The 17984-nt window shown below is 48.1% G+C and overlaps 1 protein-coding gene across 6 annotated transcripts in view; it reads left to right on the forward strand.

The window, feature by feature from the left end:
* The window catches only part of CGNL1 (cingulin like 1), a 158832-nt gene that overhangs the window by 131204 nt on the left and 9644 nt on the right, over positions 1 to 17984 (forward strand). For all 6 annotated transcript variants that reach the window (XM_046009522.1, XM_046009524.1, XM_046009521.1 and 3 more), the window contains exons 11-14: positions 848 to 1000; positions 1898 to 2068; positions 6216 to 6377; positions 9264 to 9353. In XM_046009522.1, coding sequence (XP_045865478.1) covers positions 848 to 1000; positions 1898 to 2068; positions 6216 to 6377; positions 9264 to 9353 — 576 coding nt within the window. The remainder of the gene's footprint in view (positions 1 to 847; positions 1001 to 1897; positions 2069 to 6215; positions 6378 to 9263; positions 9354 to 17984) is intronic.

A 17984-nucleotide genomic window follows, 5' to 3' on the forward strand; every position in this document is an offset into this window, starting at 1 on the left:
CAGCACGATCTTTCTAAGATACTTTAGGATTTTGTTTTCGAGTTCCATGTTTTTACATAAAGAAAGTTAGGCTCTGTGACGGGGTGAGGTGAGAGCTTCAGGGCATCCCAGGGAAATAGTGCACCCAAGATAGTTTCATTTTATGGTAAGTGCTAGGATTTGGTGCTGAATCACTAATCAACACTTATTTGCACTTTTCTAACTAGTGTCTTTTCCATTTCACACCTACTACTCATGAAGTTTATCTGCCTGTGGATTGCCAGATTCCTTTTTCTTCTGTGTATGAGTCCAACCCAGGATTCTGTTGATTACAACTCCTTCTACCCAGGTGGATTCTTGACCTGTGGGTCAACGTTCTCTTTCCTCATGGATTCATTTTTGGGTATTTTAACTAAGATGCATCTGCAGAGCAGAGGGAATTCTAGACTGTGAGGTGTACTGCTGTACAGTACAGGATATAAATGGCCACATTGGTTCAGGTTTGTCTGATGTACATCTTTACCTCTCTTTGCAAGCATGAACTTGGAAATTTCATGTTTTCAGACACTGTCCTTAATCACTGGACCAAGCAGCGTTGGCCATCTTCTGTATTTCTGTAATAAATCCTTTGTTTGCCCCTTTATTCTCCTGCCTGTTTTTGGCTGAGTCAACTTTGCATTTGGGTCCCTGAATTTCAGAACCAACCATGTCCTTGTGTCTTGTGATGGCTTTGCTTCGGTCCTTTCCTTATCACCCACGTAGCAGGTCTGATTGCTTTACGTGTGACTGCAGAACTCCCTCTGCTGCCTGTTCCTGGGGCTGACCCAGTAGGTAGGTGACTGCACTGTCCCTTCCCTGCCGTCTGCAGAGGAATCTGAGTCGGGCCACCCAGGAGCAGAAGCAGTTGTCTGAAAAGCTCAAAGATGAGACAGAGCAGAAGGAGCAATTAAGGAGACTGAAGAACGAGATGGAGAATGAACGGTGGCACCTGGACAAGACCATCGAGAAACTGCAGAAGGAGGTGAGGGCAGGGGAGCGAGAGATATGGGCAGAACACCTGGGCTGGGACCCAGTGCTGTCTGAAGACCTGTTGAGAGCTAAGGAAGCCTACCCTTTTGTCTAAGCAGGCATGCATCAGATTCCCAGGTCCCCTGAAGCAGCTCTTTGGACTTGTTGAGAATCCCAGTTAAAGGGAAACTGGTCTAGAAAATGCCAGTATCCTCTGGATTCTGGGCCCAACTCCTCTCAGCAATTACCCAAAGAAGCCTGGCACATAAGGGCAGACTTAACAAATGTTACCTGATTCAGAACCCTGGGTAACGTCTGCATTTCCACCCATCTTTCTTGTCCAGGAACATGAAAGGCAGTTTCAAAGTCTAGTAGCTGTTACTTCTTATCTCTGCCCACCTCTGCCCTAAAATCCCCAGAAGGGGGAAGCACAGAGCTGAGGGGCTCCCCCCATTCTAGGAGCCAACAGGAATGCCTGCCATCTTCTGATACCTACTGTGTACCAGTCACTGTACCAGCTGTTTTGTAACTGGAATTCTCTTATGTATTAATTCTGACAACATCCCTGTAAGGTAGATATGATGATTCCAGTATTTCCAATGAAGACACCATAGAGGCCCAGTGAGGTTTAAGTGCATGGCCCAGTTACATAGCTGGTAAGTGGCAAAGCAAGGGGGCATGACCCTGGGCTATGTATCTAGCCGTAAAAGGTGTGCTTGTTCGCTCCTTGTTGCTGCTTCCACGTTACAGGTGACTAAGCCTGGACAGCCCATGACCAGGTGCTTTGCAAAATCTTTGGGGAGGTTGTAGAAGGAAGAGGAAGAGATTGTTTCGATGGAACCCAAACCTGGTTCTCAGTCCCCAGCTGGAGCGTCACAGGGTGGGCTCACACCCGTGTCACTCCTTCCAGATGGCTGACATTGTCGAGGTGTCCCGCATATCAACCCTGGAGCTCCAGAACCAGCTGGATGAGTACAAGGAGAAAAATCGCAGGGAGCTTGCAGAAATGCAAAGGCAGTTGAAGGAGAAATCCCTGGAGGCCGAAAAGTCACGTCTGACTGCCATGAAACTGCAGGATGAGGTAATACCTGGCCAGATCGTTTCCTGGTTTGCCCCCATCCCACCCCCGCTTTGTTCAAAGTATCCGGGAAGACTGCCTTGAACCTCTTCTAGGAGAGACCCAGGGTATATCGGAAGACAGCATTTGGACTTGATTCTTCAGTGTTAACCCTTAGGATGGTCACATGGGGCAAATGGCATTCAAAGACACAAAGTCCCAGGGCCTCTGGGGTGAAATTGACATAACTTGAAAGTTACCATTTTCTCGATTAATCCAAGAGTTTCTGACTAAAATGTTTAGCTGCCATTTATGGAGCACCACTGGTATACCCAGCTGTGTCTTAAGGATTGATGTATATTAGTGTTTTAATTTAACCCTAGAACACGGATTATAGTAAACAATTGCTTTTTGACGTTCTTATTTAAAACATAGACTTTTATGAGAGCGCGTGTGGTGGACTTGAGCTTCAGGACAATGATAATGGGGACAAAAAAATCCTCAGGAATTTATGAGTCCTGAAATTATTAAAACATATTTTTAGTTTTATACTTAGAAATAGTAGAGCAAAGTAGCTCCAGTGTTCACTCCCTTCAGTCGTGACTTATAAAGAACTGAGAAAAATCATGGGAATGTTTTTGATTCTTTTTTTAAAGATTATTTATTTATTTATTTGACAGAGAGAGAGATCACAAGCAGGCAGAGAGGCAGGCAGAGAGGGAGGAGGAAGCAGGCTCCCCACGGAGCAGAGAGCCCGATGCGGGGCTCGATCCCAGGAGCCTGGGATAATGACCCAAGCCAAAGGCAGAGGCTTTAACCCACTGAGCCACCCAGGCGCCTGTTTTTGATTATTTTTTTTTTTTAAAGTTTTTTTTTTTTTTTTTTTTTAAAGATTTTATTTATTTGACAGAGATCACAAGTAGGCAGAGAGGCAGGCAGAGAGAGAGGAGGAAGCAGGCCCCCTGCAGAGCAGAGAGCCCGATGCGGGGCTCGATCCCAGGACCCCGAGATCATGACCTGAGCCGAAGGCAGCGGCTTAATCCACTGAGCCACCCAGGCGCCCCTGTTTTTGATTATTTTAAGATTTTTATTTATTTATTCGACAGACAAAGATCACAAGTAGGCAGAGGCAGGCAGAGAGAGGAGGAAGCAGGCCCCCTGCGGAGCAGAGAACCCGATGCTGGGCTCGATCCCAGGACCTAGGATCATGACCTGAGCCGAAAGCAGAGGCTTTAACCCAGTGAGCCACCCAGGCGCCCCTGTTTTTGATTATTTTAATGGAAAACTGAAAGTTCTATAACACAAGTACAGTGTATGTCAATTTTTCATTATTCCTCTTGCCAGCTGGATCACCTTGAGCAACTTATCCCAGTTTTCTGAGCATCTGTTTTTACCTGTTTGAAAACACACCAAATAACGATGATTTAATAATGAAATGAGATAACGCGTGAGGCTGGAGAGCCGAGGGTTTGTATATCCTGGACACGAATGATAAGTTTTTTTTTTTAGAGTCCAAGGTTTTGCTTTTTTTCATAAGCAGGGCCAAGAGCATCAAGATTCCACAGGAAAACAAGTTTTTCTTTAAAAACAAACTTTTAATATCTTTGATGATCAAAGAAATGTCGCCCATGAGTCAGTGCTGGTACTGTGTGAAAGAACAAAGGATGTTCATCACAGACTTCTAGAACATTTCTGAAAGGATCCTGATAACAGGTCCCCTCTGCTGCAGGGCATATGAAGGCAGGGCCCCTGTAACTGAAATTAGCATAATGACAACACAATCTTCTCTGGCATTAAAAGAAAGTCATTTATATTCCTACGGCAGATGGGAGGGGAGATTCGGATATTTGCCAGAACACCAACAAGCACAGGGTTCTGCTGCTTTGATTTCAGAAAAATCACAGGGTCGCGATGACCCTTGCAAAGTGCTTCCTGTTGCTTTTTGTGTGATGGTTATTATTCTGCCAGAATCTTCGGATTGGAAGGCACTTTAGAGATCCTCTAGTTAGATGAGGAAACTGAGATCCAGAGAGATTAGTTATGGCCACAAGGAGACCAGTCTTGTTTATAAAAGAGCAGTCGTTCAAAAAAACATCCCTCATGATGAAAACGAAAGGTGGCTCTTCCTCGATTTTTCTCAGTGGTGCAGCCCTGTGAGACACAGCTTCCGTGGGAATGGCAGAGATGGACACCTCATCATTCTGGAAGGAAAGTGCAGGCAGATACTGCCCTGCATCGAGCTGTGGAAGTCGGTGGGGTTGTTGGAACTGGCAAGCCAGGATCACCCTGGATCCTCGGAAAACTCAAGCTCGTCTCTGTTCATGGCCCCCAACCCTATGTTTTGGTTGAGCTGAGATAAAGCTGTCCGTTACATAACGAGGGCAGGGAGTCTGTCCTCAGGGGAAAAGCACTGCCTTCTTTGCTTTAAGACCAATAGACATTTGACCTGTTTTGCCTTTGGTGTGGAGCCAGAGGAGTTCTGAGGAAGGTTATCTCTAAAGAATGAAGACTTGAGGGGTGCCTGGGTGGCTCAGTGGGTTAAGGCCTCTGCCTTTGGCTCAGGTCATGATCCCAGGGTTCTGGGATCGAGCCCTGCATCGGGCTCTCTGCTCTGCGGACAGCCTGCTTCCTCCTCTCTCTCTCTGCCTGCCTCTCTGCCTACTTGTGCTCTCTGTCTGTCAAATAAATAAATAAAATCTTTAAAAAAAAAAGGAATTTACCAACTTAGGGATATTCCTTGTGGGAAGAAGGATATGTGCAGAGGCATACAGAATTGAAGCAATAGTGAATACAAAAACCCTGGGGGGAAAAAAAAAGAATGAAGACTTGAGTTCACTGTTGGTTTATCGTCTGAATTCCACTTAGCGAAGCGTAGCTCTGACTACTTAAAGGGATCACTAGTGTAGCTAGGAGTGCTTGTGATCCCAGACGCTCTCCATATCCTCTGGGGCATGGCCTCATTGAGTGCTCTTTTTGACAGAGCCCTCGTGAGATGTTAGGACGGACTATTAGCACCACAGCAGACCAGGGTCTTTATCTGGAGAGCCCTTCTTCAGGCTGTGCTGTTCTCACAGAAAGGTCAGGGGTTCCTGTCAGCTTCCAGGAACCTGTTTCCTAAAGTCTTGCCACTGGGCTTCTGAAACTATCCTAACCCGGTGGGCACCCCCCGCAAGAGTGTCTTTGCGGCGTCCCCAACTCCTCTGTGAAAATCACCCCCAAAGGATGCTGTGCTCTGATGGAGTTTGCCCCTCACTGTCATCAAGGAACTAAAGCCCCGGACTAGTTAGTTATTCCGAAGACTCTGCTTTCCCCCAATACCCTGTACCTGCCCCAAGTGGGAAGGAAGTTGGAGACAAAACACGTAGCCCTGGTCTTCACTGAATCAATCCACGCCGATGTCTGAGGAGCACCTACGTGCAGTGTGCTGGGGTGGCTGGTCCCCTCGGGGACCTTCCAGAGAAGTAGGAAACAGGGACGACCCCTCACAGGTCAAGCTCTTTGTTGCACTTTCTTCAAAGCTGTTAGTTCAGTGCCACCTTGTGGATGAAAAACACACTGCGAATTATGATGGCGGAGGCAGGATTTTCTTCTAGAGAGCGGGTGGTTTCACCTCCTGTGTCTGTTTATATTATTGGATTTGGTGCCTGTGAGTTGTTTTGGAATCATTCATTTTGTTTTTTATTTTCCCCTCATTTTGACCCTCCATTGAGATGATGCTGGTACAGGTGGGTAATAACCTGCCCTGTGGGAAGCTCTTACCTAGTTCAGTGACATTCAAGCGTTTTTGGCCGTGACCTATATGGTGAGAACTCCACCTCGCATCGCAACCCAGTAATATGTACATCCATACAGATGTATGAGGGTCTAATACAGAGGTTTCACAAAACAATATCTGTTTGTACTCTGATATTTTCTGTTCTATTAAATTTCAAAATGCTGGCCAACATGTACAAGATTGAATTTATAACATAGTGGGTTGCTCCCTATAGCTAGGAAGCTGCCGCTTTTTAGAGGAGAGGAAACTAAGGCCCAGAGGGAGCTGGGACTGGCTCAGAGTCTTCTGGACTGCAGGATATGGGCACCCCCTGATTGCCTGTGGGGTCAGCCTCTGTGCTGTCTGTCCAGATGCTCTCCCGATGCAGCCCAGGTAACCACCCAGCCCTCCTTCTAGGTGCGCCTGATGGAGGAGGAGTTACGGGACTACCAGCGAGCTCAAGACGAAGCACTCGCGAAAAGGCAGCTTCTGGAGCAGACGCTGAAGGACCTGGAGTACGAGCTGGAGGCCAAGACTCACCTCAAGGATGACCGAAGCCGACTCGTCAAGCAGATGGAGGTCTGTAGGCCGTGCAGGCGTGAGCCGGGGCCCGTGCAGGGCGAGCGTGGGGCACAAGACAAGTGGCCTCTCTGTGCACACCCGAGCCTTTGGGATCCTTCAGTTTTTAGTCCCTGAAACAGCCAGACCTGAGTAAAGACATTTCTTGATTTGAGGAAGAAGCTGGTAGTTCATAGACTCATAAGATGTCAGAGCTAGAAGGAGTGAGAGAAACAGTTTAGCACAGTGTCGTCTTTGTCTTGAAGAGGAAGCAAAACCGAGCCCCAGAGAGGCCGGTGGCTTTATGTAAGGGCACATAGACGGTGCATTTTCTGTTGGTTGCCTTGGGAAGTGCTTCCAACTACGGAGGCCACAAGACTGCTGCAGATCTAGGGAGGGGCTGAGCTGTGCCTCCCGCCGAAACCACCTACCTCCTGGGGACACGCAGCTCGTTTGTCACACCACACACTCCATTCCCATCTCCTGACTCTGGCCCCTTTTTCCCTGGCAGATGATCCAGCTTTGCCAAAGCCAGCAGCAAACTGTGGCTCAGTTCATTTTTGGATATACCATATATACGTAGTCTAAGACGGTGTGTCAGAATGTGCTCACTGGAGTCACCACCTGGGGGTGGCCTGTTCACGGGGTGAAAACACAACATGGTAGAAAAAAGGGAATTGAGTAACAGAATCGAAATGTGAACAAGCACCTGAGCAGGACAGGACGAATCTTAACATCAGTCCACCTGAGCTTATGAAAAAGAATAATCCTCAAGAACAAACCCAGCCCCAAACCAGAATACACTCCCCTTCGCCGGACACACATATACCCCGCATCCCAGTGGAATTTAGAGAGGGAGAGAATCAGTTCCCAGACTTATGGGGGAAGTTAAAATTCTTAAGGTTTTGATAAAAAGACAGTGCTCAAGGACAGGGAGAGATGGTTTGAATTTAAAGTCAGTGGAACGTCTGGTTCAATTTTGCAAATAAATAAAAATAACTTTTAAAACCTCTTTGTAGCAATTTCCATCTAGGGAGGGATGTTTCAGCCATTGAAGATTTTATTAGATGGGCCCCTTTTAAACACTAGAATAACCTGGCATGGTTTTGTTGTCCTTTTGTAGGATTGCTGTGTATTTTGCTATTGTTCCTATTTCTGATCTCATTAGAGAGGGTCATTTTAAGGCAAGCTAACGTCAACCCAGTTAACTAGAAAGTGATTTGTCCAGGACTCAGACAGTCTGGTTCGAAGCAAGCTAAAGCTGTGTTGGGCAGCTGTGTGAGAACCTTTGGTGTAATGGACCCCTGACCTGGGCCCCTGAATGCTCCTGGTTTGAATAGCACAGACTTTAGACAGGAAGAGAGGCCTGTGAGGAGGTGCTTTTAGTTAAGCACTGGGTTGTCATCTTCTTCTAGAACATTCTGACTAAAAGAACATTTCCTTCTGCCAGCTCAAGGTCTAGAAGCAGTGACATGATGGAGCGTCCCTTGGCCCTGGGCACTATTTTAGATATTTCTTCATTAATGACAAAATGAGCAGCTCTCAAGGCCCTACTGCTGCAGCACGCTGGAGGAGTGTTGCCCCCCTCAGAGGCAGCTGGGAGGGACTGTCATGCCATGACAAATGTCTTGCCTGTTCCTTCACTAGCACTTAACCAATTAATTCTCAGGACTCAAGAGCTCTCTCAACACCAGGCATTTTCTGTAAACGCAAAAACTCAGGTGGCTGTTTTATGTAAATGCGGCACTTGGGGATCCTCGATGAGATCTGCCAAGAGCCGGAGCTGGCCTCGAAGGCGTCAGAGACCGTGGCACAAATAGGACAGTCTGAGCAGAGCCCAGCGTTCTGTTCCAACTTGGTCTTCAAGCCTCTCCGCTCACGGGAGAGAGCTTCCTGGGTTCCCTGTAGATGTCATTCACCAGTAGGGAAGGCATTCGCAGACATTTAGTCATTCACGTGAGTAAGTCTGATTTTTGGCCCTTTTGGAGATGTCCATAGCTTGTCAACCCTACTTTGACGACTATAGAGACAGTGTTTTTCCAGTGTTTTTCTGCAGACTTGTGTTTCAAAACTCACAATGACGATTGCTTTTTAGCAGGTATGGCGCAGTTAATCCAGACATATGACACATGGGCGGGTGACAGGAGAAACTTGTGCACAGACTTCATAAACCCCTATTGCTAGGTAGGGTGGTTTGTGTTAGAAGCGTCTTTTTTCTACATTCAGCTACTTTGGCATGCTTTTCTCTTAGCACTCAGTGGTGTTAAGCGAGGAGCCAGCCAGGAAGACAGAAATGACAATTCTTCTGGAATTACGGGGCCACCGCTGTCCCTGTGCTCCTCAGGTGCAGATTTGGGACTGACTACATAATGCATGAAGTGTATGAGGTGCCCTAGAAAAGAGGCAGGGGCAATAGTACGTCACAGTCTTTACTCCTGCAAAGCTCTTGGAAACTCTGAACAGGAAGGAAGGAAAGCGTTGTCCGGAGCTTGGAATTTTTAAAAGAAATGTGTCTTGGATGATGTCTGAGCTCCCACATTGCCTTTTAACAGGTAACCTGTGGACCTTAGGCTTAGGTAGATCTTTGTAAAGTTACTGATTCCTAAGGGGGAAAAAAAGACATGAAGGAAATAGGCTAAAATGTCCTTAAAGCTTATGTTAGGTTCAGGGTAATATTTTCTCTCCTTTCACAAATTTTTGAAATGCACAATTACATCTTCCATTATGAAAGCAATACCACACGGTTTTTCTGACAGTCTGAGAAGGAGATGCGTCCTTTCCCTGAACTCTAGTGATAACTCAGCTCTGATCTGCCTTCGAGGTTTGCATTCCCCAGGGCCATCCTTGCACCCCACCTGGGTCAGTGCGAGTTCCATAAGACTGAGTTGTGTCTCCCTTCTTCCTTAGGACAAGGTGTCTCAGCTGGAGATGGAACTGGATGAAGAAAGAAATAACTCGGATTTGCTGTCTGAGAGGATCACTCGGAGCAGGGAACAGGTACTGTCTGTTGTTGAATGATGAACGGATTGTCCTTTCTGGAAAAGGAAACGCGAGAGGCTTTGAAACCCAAGAATTCAGCTAGAGGAGGGGAGAAAAGTTCTTGCCTTAAAAAAGTAATGGAAGGCTGGGTAGTGTTCCCCGTAGAAGGCCATGAAGAGGGAGGTTTAATATATAACATAAAGCACACAAAGTGGAAGTTTCCAGATGGTTATGGGCAGCAATCTATTCGCCCTAATAGACAAAGTGCTTTTAGAGCAGAGGCTCTAAGAATCACCAGTCCAACAAGCAACTGTGTGAAACTGGGTAGCTGGTACGGTGTTAGTGCCATGGGACGTGGAGGATACGATGCAGACTTGTCCTTTAAGAACTTTACCAGCTAAATAGCAGTACAGACACCTATGAAGCCTTCACAGTACAGTAACCACCTCTTCCGAGTAAATGCTTTCTGCAGTTCTCAGAGGTGAGGGATTCTACTTACCTTCGATCTGTACAGCAACACTGGGAGGCAGTCGGGACGGTGCTGGCTATCCTCACACTGGAGTTAATAGAACTAATTTTCCAAATGACACTCCACGTAATCCAATGGTTTTTGAATTTTGTTTCCATTTTTTAATTAAAAAAAAAAAAAAAAAGCGGCTGAGTTCTGTCCTGGGGATAGGGAGTCCTATCACTGGAAACTGGTGGTCCCCTTAACCGGTTGCCTTGCCCAAACGATTTGACAGATCACATGGGGAAACATTATGGGACAGGATTCAGAACACCAAGTGACAGTTTTGAAAAGAACCTGTATTCAGTAATCTTGGCTTTCCATATCCATGATACCCCTGGCTATCTGTAGAAACCTCTGAAAGGATGTATTTTCAATGACAACTTAGTTGTGTGCTGGGCTCTGAAAATGGTACTAGAGAAACCATACATAGACATTCAGAAGACTCGTCACCTCTTGATTTGTTTCGGGTACTTTGTTTTTGTTTTCAAGGATTTTACTTATTTATTTGAGAAAGAGAGACAGTGAGAGAGAGCATGAAAGAGGAGATGGTCAGAGGGAGAAGCAGACTCCCTGTGGAGCTGGGAGCCCGATGTGGGACTCAATCCTGGGACTCTGGGATCATGACCTGAGCTGAAGGCAGATGCTTAACCGACTGAGCCACCCAGGCACCCCTCAGGCACTTTCTTAATTCAACAAAGCAAACTAAACTTAAAAGCCTTGGGTGATGCTGAGTACAAATGAGGAAATTTTATCTATTTTATAAAGGATTAAAATTAAAAATCTGAAATACACACTAATTTAGGCAAAATCTTCTATATCCATAGACGCTCTTTCCTCTGGTCGTTCTTGGACTTCTGCACATGCCCCACCCTTCCTCCACCTCAGGACAACCAAGAACCAAAGGTCCTAATGCCTGGAGGCGATGTCATTCCAAGATGGCAGCCCCTCATCAAAGTTGAAGGGGAATCACTGGCTTCTTTTCCATCAGCCATTGTTTCCCTATTGACAGATTTTTTTTTTTAAGATTTTATTTATTATTTGAGAGAGAGACAGGATCAGAGATAGAGAGAGAGAGCATGAGAGGAGAGAGGTCAGTGGGAGAAGCAGACTCCTGTGGAGGGACTCAATCCCAGGAATCCAGAATCATGACCCAAGCGGAAGGCAGTCCCGCAACCAACTGAGCCACCCAGGCGCCCTATTGACAGATTGTTTGCAAACAAGTAAGATAGTCATGCTGTTTGGCTTCTGAGAGTGGAGAAATTCCAGACCAAGGCTCCGTGCTCTCTTCCCAGTGAACGCAGCTTCAGTTCTGTCTGCCCGTTCCAGTGCTGTGCTAGTCCCGTCCTGCCAGCGTGGCTGAGCCCCCATGGTGCCACGGCGCATTTCAGGATAGGCTAAGCACTCATGATAACAGAAGTAGCCATTAATTTGTTTGCTAATGCTGCCTGTGGCTTAGGGAGGGAGGAAGGGTGGCAAAGTCTGTCATCCTGTCAATAACCAGGCAGGCAAAACAGACTTTCCAAGGCCCCTGTTTGACACCAAAAGCAAAACACAGACACACTGGAACAGAAAGTGGTTGCCTTGCTCACCTCAGCTGATGGCCCAACCTGAAGAAAATGGATCACTCAGACCGTTTTCTTTGTCCTCTCACCTGAGCTCATGAGGCATAAAACTACTCTCCGTGATGTGGCCAAGGTCCTTTGAAGATCCTTTGAGCCCAGAACTTGAAGGAAGCCCAGGGAGGAGGTTAGGGAACGGACTTGGTCTACTGGAAAGAGCCCGGGCTTGCGAGTCCCGGGTCTGACTCCTGCTCCAGCCCCATGGGATCCCAAGGAGGTCCCAGCGTCTCTGAACACCATCTCTAATGTCTTTGAAAGTGCATCTCTTCTCCAGATCCAACGCTGAGCTCCTCTGACGAGGCTGTGTCTAACCAAGGGTCTGAGTCCCTCGAAGTCTCTAGCCTTTCCTGTGTCTGAGGTGCCCACCGGCAGGGAGGGTTCCACAGCCTCTAGCCTGTTTGCCCTGTTGGTTCTGTTTTCTCCTTCTATTTCCTTTCTTGTCCCTGCCCTCCCTGAGGTGGGGGGCCTGGGGTAAACCTTGGTGCCTGTCTTAGTGGAGGAAAGGAGCATTGTGTTCACCTTGTTGTAGGAATTGCTGAAACAATTACCTTACCCCAAGGTAAGGCCTCTCTTCTGGCCTCGGCTGCCTCTGGATTTGTGAGGAAGGGTAGCGTCGCGAGCTGGCTGACCAAATGCCTGCCTTGCAGGACCGCGTTAAATTCTTACCCAACGCTGAGGTCAATCTGAGACTTCTTGTTTGCCTCGTAAAGTAAAGGTTCCAAGGAAGGGCCCTGGGTACGGACAGTCGGGCCCTATCTTGGATCCGCTTAGGTCAATTTGTAGGGCCACGTGCCTACTGCTTCCCTGCCAGAATCAGAGAAAAGGGAAACTTCCAAACTTAAGACCCCCATCTCCACTCCCTGCCAAACACTGACCTGTGATGCTTCCTTAACAGGGACATTCCCTAAAGAACAGGAAATTGTTCCCTTCCAGTCTGGTATCTCCAACCCGATTTACAGCGTCAGCCCAGAAGGCTCAGCAGACTGCTTCCAGGCACTGTAAAGGGAATGAATGGGGAGTTAGACTTTTTGGATCTTGCTCTTTCAGTTGAAAGGGGAAAAGGTTATAGCTCTTACCTAAACTCTGCTTTCTTATAAGCTCCCCTTCTGAATTTTGCTTTCCCCAAACATCTCTCTTTTTTTCCCCTAGTCTTAGTGGCAGGGCTTAGGTAGAAAAGCTGGGTGGGGGGGGAAGGTTTCACAGTATGAGCCAACCCATTTCAGAGACTCTTAGATCTGGCACGACCTCCAAGTTCCTCTCACCAGACTTCTCATGCAGTGTGCAGGAGATCTGAGGCCCAGGCCCCCCCGTGATCCAGCTGGCTCGCACAGGTGGTCAGTTGCAGAGCTGGTCGCAAATCTCCTGACTCCCCACACAGGCTTCTCTCTACTGGTGCTCGGAAGACCTACCGTGTACACAAATAGCATGGTGGTGAGGCTGCAGAAATGATCAGATTGGTCACTGTCCTTGAGTGCTGTGTTCGGAGAGGTGGAGGATGCCCCCCAAAATGGAGAATTAATAACAAAAAGGAACAGATACTAAATGCCAAGTGCAGGATTCAGGCAGCTCACGAAGGAAAGGCCATTATAGCAAGGGGTGATGGTGGGAGTTCTTAGAGGAAGGTGAACCTGGAGCTAGTTTCGTTTTTTGTTTTTGTTTTTGTCTTTTATTTATTTATTTATTTGACAGCCGGATCACAAGTAGGCAGAGAGGCAGGCAGAGAGAGAGGGAGGAAGCAGGCTCCCTGCTGAGCAGAGAGCCCTTTGATTGGGGGCTCGATTCCAGGACCCTGGGATCATGACCGGAGCCGAAGGCAGAGGCTTTAACCCACTGAGCCACCCAGGCGCCCCCTGGAGCTAGTTGTGAAGAAAGGGTAAGATTTAGACAAACCAAGGAGTGGGATGGGAATCTTAAACAGAATGGATAGTGTGAATTAGGCGTGGGAAGTAGGGTATTTACAGTGTTTGGGGAACAATGAATGGACTACTGCAACTTGATCGGGTTCCTGGTTTCCATAAGGGAATAACAGGGGGTAAGTTTGGAGAGGCAGGTGGAGGGTATTGAATGGACCCTATCTTGAAGGCAGTGGGGAGCCGTCGAAGACTGTGGAGCAGACAGTGAAGCATATGCAGAGCATACATTAATTAAGATTTATGTGGTGGGGTTGGGAGTAAGAACAGCAGAAAGGGAGACCAAGAGTAAGCTCCACTGAGCTGTTCCCTAGGACAGAGAATAGAAAAGGCAGTTATGAGATCAAACATCCTATCCGTTGTATGTTTTTCCCCTTTCTTGTTCATACATTTGACACTCAGTAAACGCTGGGCACATTGTGAGTTCTAGCTGTTCTTTTCTGTACATGCTCAGGATATAATTTTTCAGACTGATGGATTCAGGAAATCCTAATAGGAATTTTTTTTCCCCCAAACTTTTTGGTTGTTTGAATTTTGTTTCCAAATCTGGCTAACATGGAGAAGGCACGAATTTAGACTTGATAAAATCATGTCTTACTCTGTAAAACAGAGGTGAAGCGGATTTGTTTTCTCACCCAAATGTGGTTTCAAACCTGCTTCAGGAGGTTTCTGACTTGTAAATTGAACGAAAATTGACTTAAATACTGGGCATCTCACTGGCTTTGGTCTGTTTAAATCCAAAAAAAATCCTTTTTTTCTCTCCTTCCTCCAAAACCATGTCTCCATTTACAATTGCTGTCTTTACTGAGGATTTGCTAAGTGCCGGGCCCCATGTCCCCTGCTGTGCATGCTTTTGTGTCTTTGTTTTCCGCTGTGAGTAAGTGACCACCTAGGCTCCTGAAGCTTGGAGGCCGAGCCAGGATTTGACTCCAGAGCCTACTGCCTCCCACCTGTTCCCATCATTCCTGCATCAGACTTAAGACTGGTAAAGACCTCTCCAAATGCATTTGGGGCCTCTATTCCCAAGTTAAAAATAAGGCCACAGTGTCTCTTAGTATGGATGAAGATTAATGACCTTCTCTTGACTGTTCAGTGAGTCCAGGATTTACACAGTGAAAGAGAGGCCTGGCATTGGTGTTTTCGAAATGTGTCCTACAGGTTGCTGTTCTAGTTACTGGGCACTGCCGTGCTGTTACTGGTGACTGAGTACAGACAGTTAACAGTAGGGCCTGGCCTCCATGGAGAGGCGCTTCGCTGGCCGTGGAAGCTGAGATGACCCAGCCCAGTGGAAGGAGGGTTCTTCTAATGTAGGCAGCTGGCAGACAGGAGGAAAAATACCAACTCCAGAGCTCTGGGTGGCTTTACGGTCTTCCCAGGGGCTGAGTAAGGCTTCCCTGTGGCCTTGGCAACAACAGAATGAATCCCAGTGGATCAAGTTGCGGCCCTCTGCATTCATTTTTGGAACCGTACCCTGGTGGTCAGCTCACCCTTGCTCCTTGGTCTGCACCAGGGTCATGCTTCCCCGGGGATATGGTACTGGGAAGTAAGACTCTTTGAACAGCCCAGTGACTAGAAGATCAAAATGGGGCTGCTTTCCTTTGAATTGAAATGATCCTGGTCTCAGAACTGGCTCCAATTGTATGGGCAGCTTAAAACCCCTTGTGTAGAGTTGATTAATAATGATTTTCCTCTCTTATGATGGAGGATCTTCCTGGTGTTTTTAACACCAGCCAGGAGTATAGGTCCCAGACCCCCTACATACAGCCCAATGGTAAACACAGGTGAGGGGGTGAGATGTTATTATTAGTGATCATAAATATCTCTGGTTTCTCATTAACCTGGAAGGCAGCTGCTTCTAATCCTGAGAGCTGGCTCAGGTCGTGGCTGCCTGACATAATCTGATACTGTTATTTCCGATCAAAATGCTCGGGGTTTAGCATTCCTTCAGTCCAGCTGTGATAAACTCTTGCCTTCAGCTCCTGTTCTGTTTTTAATTTGACCGGAAAGTTTTTGTTCGGTCTGTTTAGTATCGTTGCAGGGTAAACAGCATGGAAAGCATAAGCTTATGTAAAGAAATGTTTTCCCAGCCTCGGATTTACTTCTCTAGTCTCTAGGAGGAAGCTGGCCAAGCCAGAGACTCTTCTCTCTCCCCTCTCCCCTCCCCTCCTCTCTTCTCATCTCATCCCATCCCTTCCCTTCCCTCCCCTCCCCTCCCCTCCCCTCCCCTCCCCTCCCCTCCCCTCCCCTTCCCTTCCCTTCCCTTCCCGACAGCATGGGCTCAGGGTAAGAAGGATCTGGTTTGGAATTTTCTCAAGTCATTGGGCGGTCCTAGGGATCACTGTATTGAGTGGAGCTAAAACATTTCTGGTTTACAATGAGACCCAGCCTTGGGAGCGTCGCCCGTCACTCCAGACGGTATTCCTTGTATAAGGCTCCATGTAGTGGATTTATTTTGGAGTTTCCTGTCAGACTGTCCTTACTTAAGAAGTGAAGGAAGCCTCTCCTGCTAAAACGCCCGGTTTGCAAAAAAGTCAGGAAAAATGGACGGGCCAGTCCCAGCAACTGTGAAGTTTTATGGTTGCGCACTTGTTCCTTCCTGTTGTTCACTCTGATTTATATTGCACGTCCATTTTAACAGCCATCTTTTGAGGGGAGGTAGGGGAGTATAAATAATGACCGTTTTGTTTTATTTTGTTTTGGGGAGCACCATCATTTGCCTAGGACTCTCCAGGGAGGTTTTTTTTTTTTTTTCTTTTTAAAGATTTTATTTATTTGTCAGAGAGAGAGAGAAAGAGAGAGCATAAGCAGAGGGAGAGCCAGGCAGAGGGAGAAGCAGGCTCTCTGCTGAGCAAGGATCCGGATGCGGGACTCGATCCCAGCATCATGACCGGAGTCAAAGGCAAATACTTAACCCACTGAGCCACCCAGGTGTCCCTCCAGGGAGGTCTTGAATCTGAGGAGACCTCTGGGATGCTGCCCCCTGAGTCTTCCTCTGCACTGGGAGGACCATTTCCTGGCAGGACCCAGATTTTCCAGTCAGTGGCACCTAGGGAATGAGACTTCGGCCACTGGCTGCTGCTTTGAGTCACAGGGATTTTCCTGAACTCCTCCCAGTGTTGGCCCAGCGCTGCGTGGCCCCTTGGTGGTCCTTGAGTCCCTCCCTGGAGCTTGTCTGCCTCACTCCACTGTGGAAGTCCCCACTAGAATTGTCTCTCCTTCACTGAGAGACCTGGGTCTTCCATGTTTGCTGGGAGGCAGAAAAGGAGTGAATGATTTTCGGCCAGAAAGCCTGGGTTAGAATCCCAAAGCTGCTTCCAACATTCCTGAAACTCCCACCTGGAAAAGGGGTGATAACATCTGCCTCGGAGAGCGGCAGGAGGACTGATGGGCCCAGACATGCCTAGGATACTCGCGTCACCCCGGGCATGTCACCAGGGGCTTTGATTCTTGATATTTCCCTCCTTGGTCCTCGGGCCTGGAGCCCAGCTGCAGAAACCAGCACCTGACCGCCTAAAAGCAGATGCCGTAGACAGACAGCTACAACCACACCCTTGTCTCCGCTCTGCCGCCCTTCTGTGTCTTTTGGTATTTTTCAGCCTAATGCCTCACAGCACCTAAATTTCTAAATTTCTTTCTCTCTCCACAAGCCCACAGTTCTTCCCTATACCCCACTTCTGGGAAAATAATGTCCCTTCCCTCCCATGCGTCTGAGTTACAGGAGCCTGCCTCCACGAAGTCCTGCACTATGCTCTCTCTCTCAGAGGCCCAGAGAAAGTTTTGTCCCCTGCCCCCACCCCCATGCTGCCCCCATCACTGGGCCTGCGTCCTGATCCTTCCTATACACAGTCTCCCTGGTCAGCTCCCTTCTTGTTACTGCCCAGCGTCTGTAACTTTCCCCTTCTCTGTGATTCTCGCCCTTGCCTGTTAATAGCTGCCGGGCCCCACTATTGCAGTCCTCTTAGGGGCGCTCACGTCCCCAGCCCTCCAGTTGTGGCTATCATCGCCTCAGCACTGGAATTCGAGGAGAGGTGTTTACCTATCTCTTCGCACCCAGCACCGTCCCAGCACTCCAGAGCCAACTTCTTGTCTGGCTCAGGAGCTTCCCCCCAGGCTTCCTTCTGCCTGACCTTCCTCAGTCCTCAGCCTTCTTGGCTTGTGGGACAGGGCAGTGTCCTGGTTTCATCCCAGTCTCCCCTAATAGGAGATGGGTGGGGGGGAGGGGTTGCTCTCCAGGGCACAGCTCTGGGGTCTCCTTATTCTTCATACAGTTCTCCTTGGGGAGCTCATCTGGCCCGTGGCTTCAGCTGGTGCCGCCTGGTGTCCGCACCTGTCTGCAGCCTCTCCTGGACTCTAGGGGTAGAAGGGGCTGGTACAGGACCTGCCTCCTCCGGGGGGTGAGGGGTGAGAGCTAAGTGAACAGCACTGTAAAAATGCTCAAGACTTCCCTCAGTAAGTGCAATCCAAGCTCGCTCTTGTCACCATGTAGTAACAGCCCCCGTGGGACTGCTCCCTGTCCCCTCGCTCTTAACCTGCCTGTCCCTTGCCCCTCTGTGTCTAGGCCAGTCCTTTTGGCTTCTCCAGCACCCCGTCCTCTTGCTTACTTCCTGCT

Source organism: Meles meles, chromosome 6, assembly GCF_922984935.1.
Source record: "Meles meles chromosome 6, mMelMel3.1 paternal haplotype, whole genome shotgun sequence".
NCBI lineage: Eukaryota > Metazoa > Chordata > Mammalia > Carnivora > Mustelidae > Meles > Meles meles.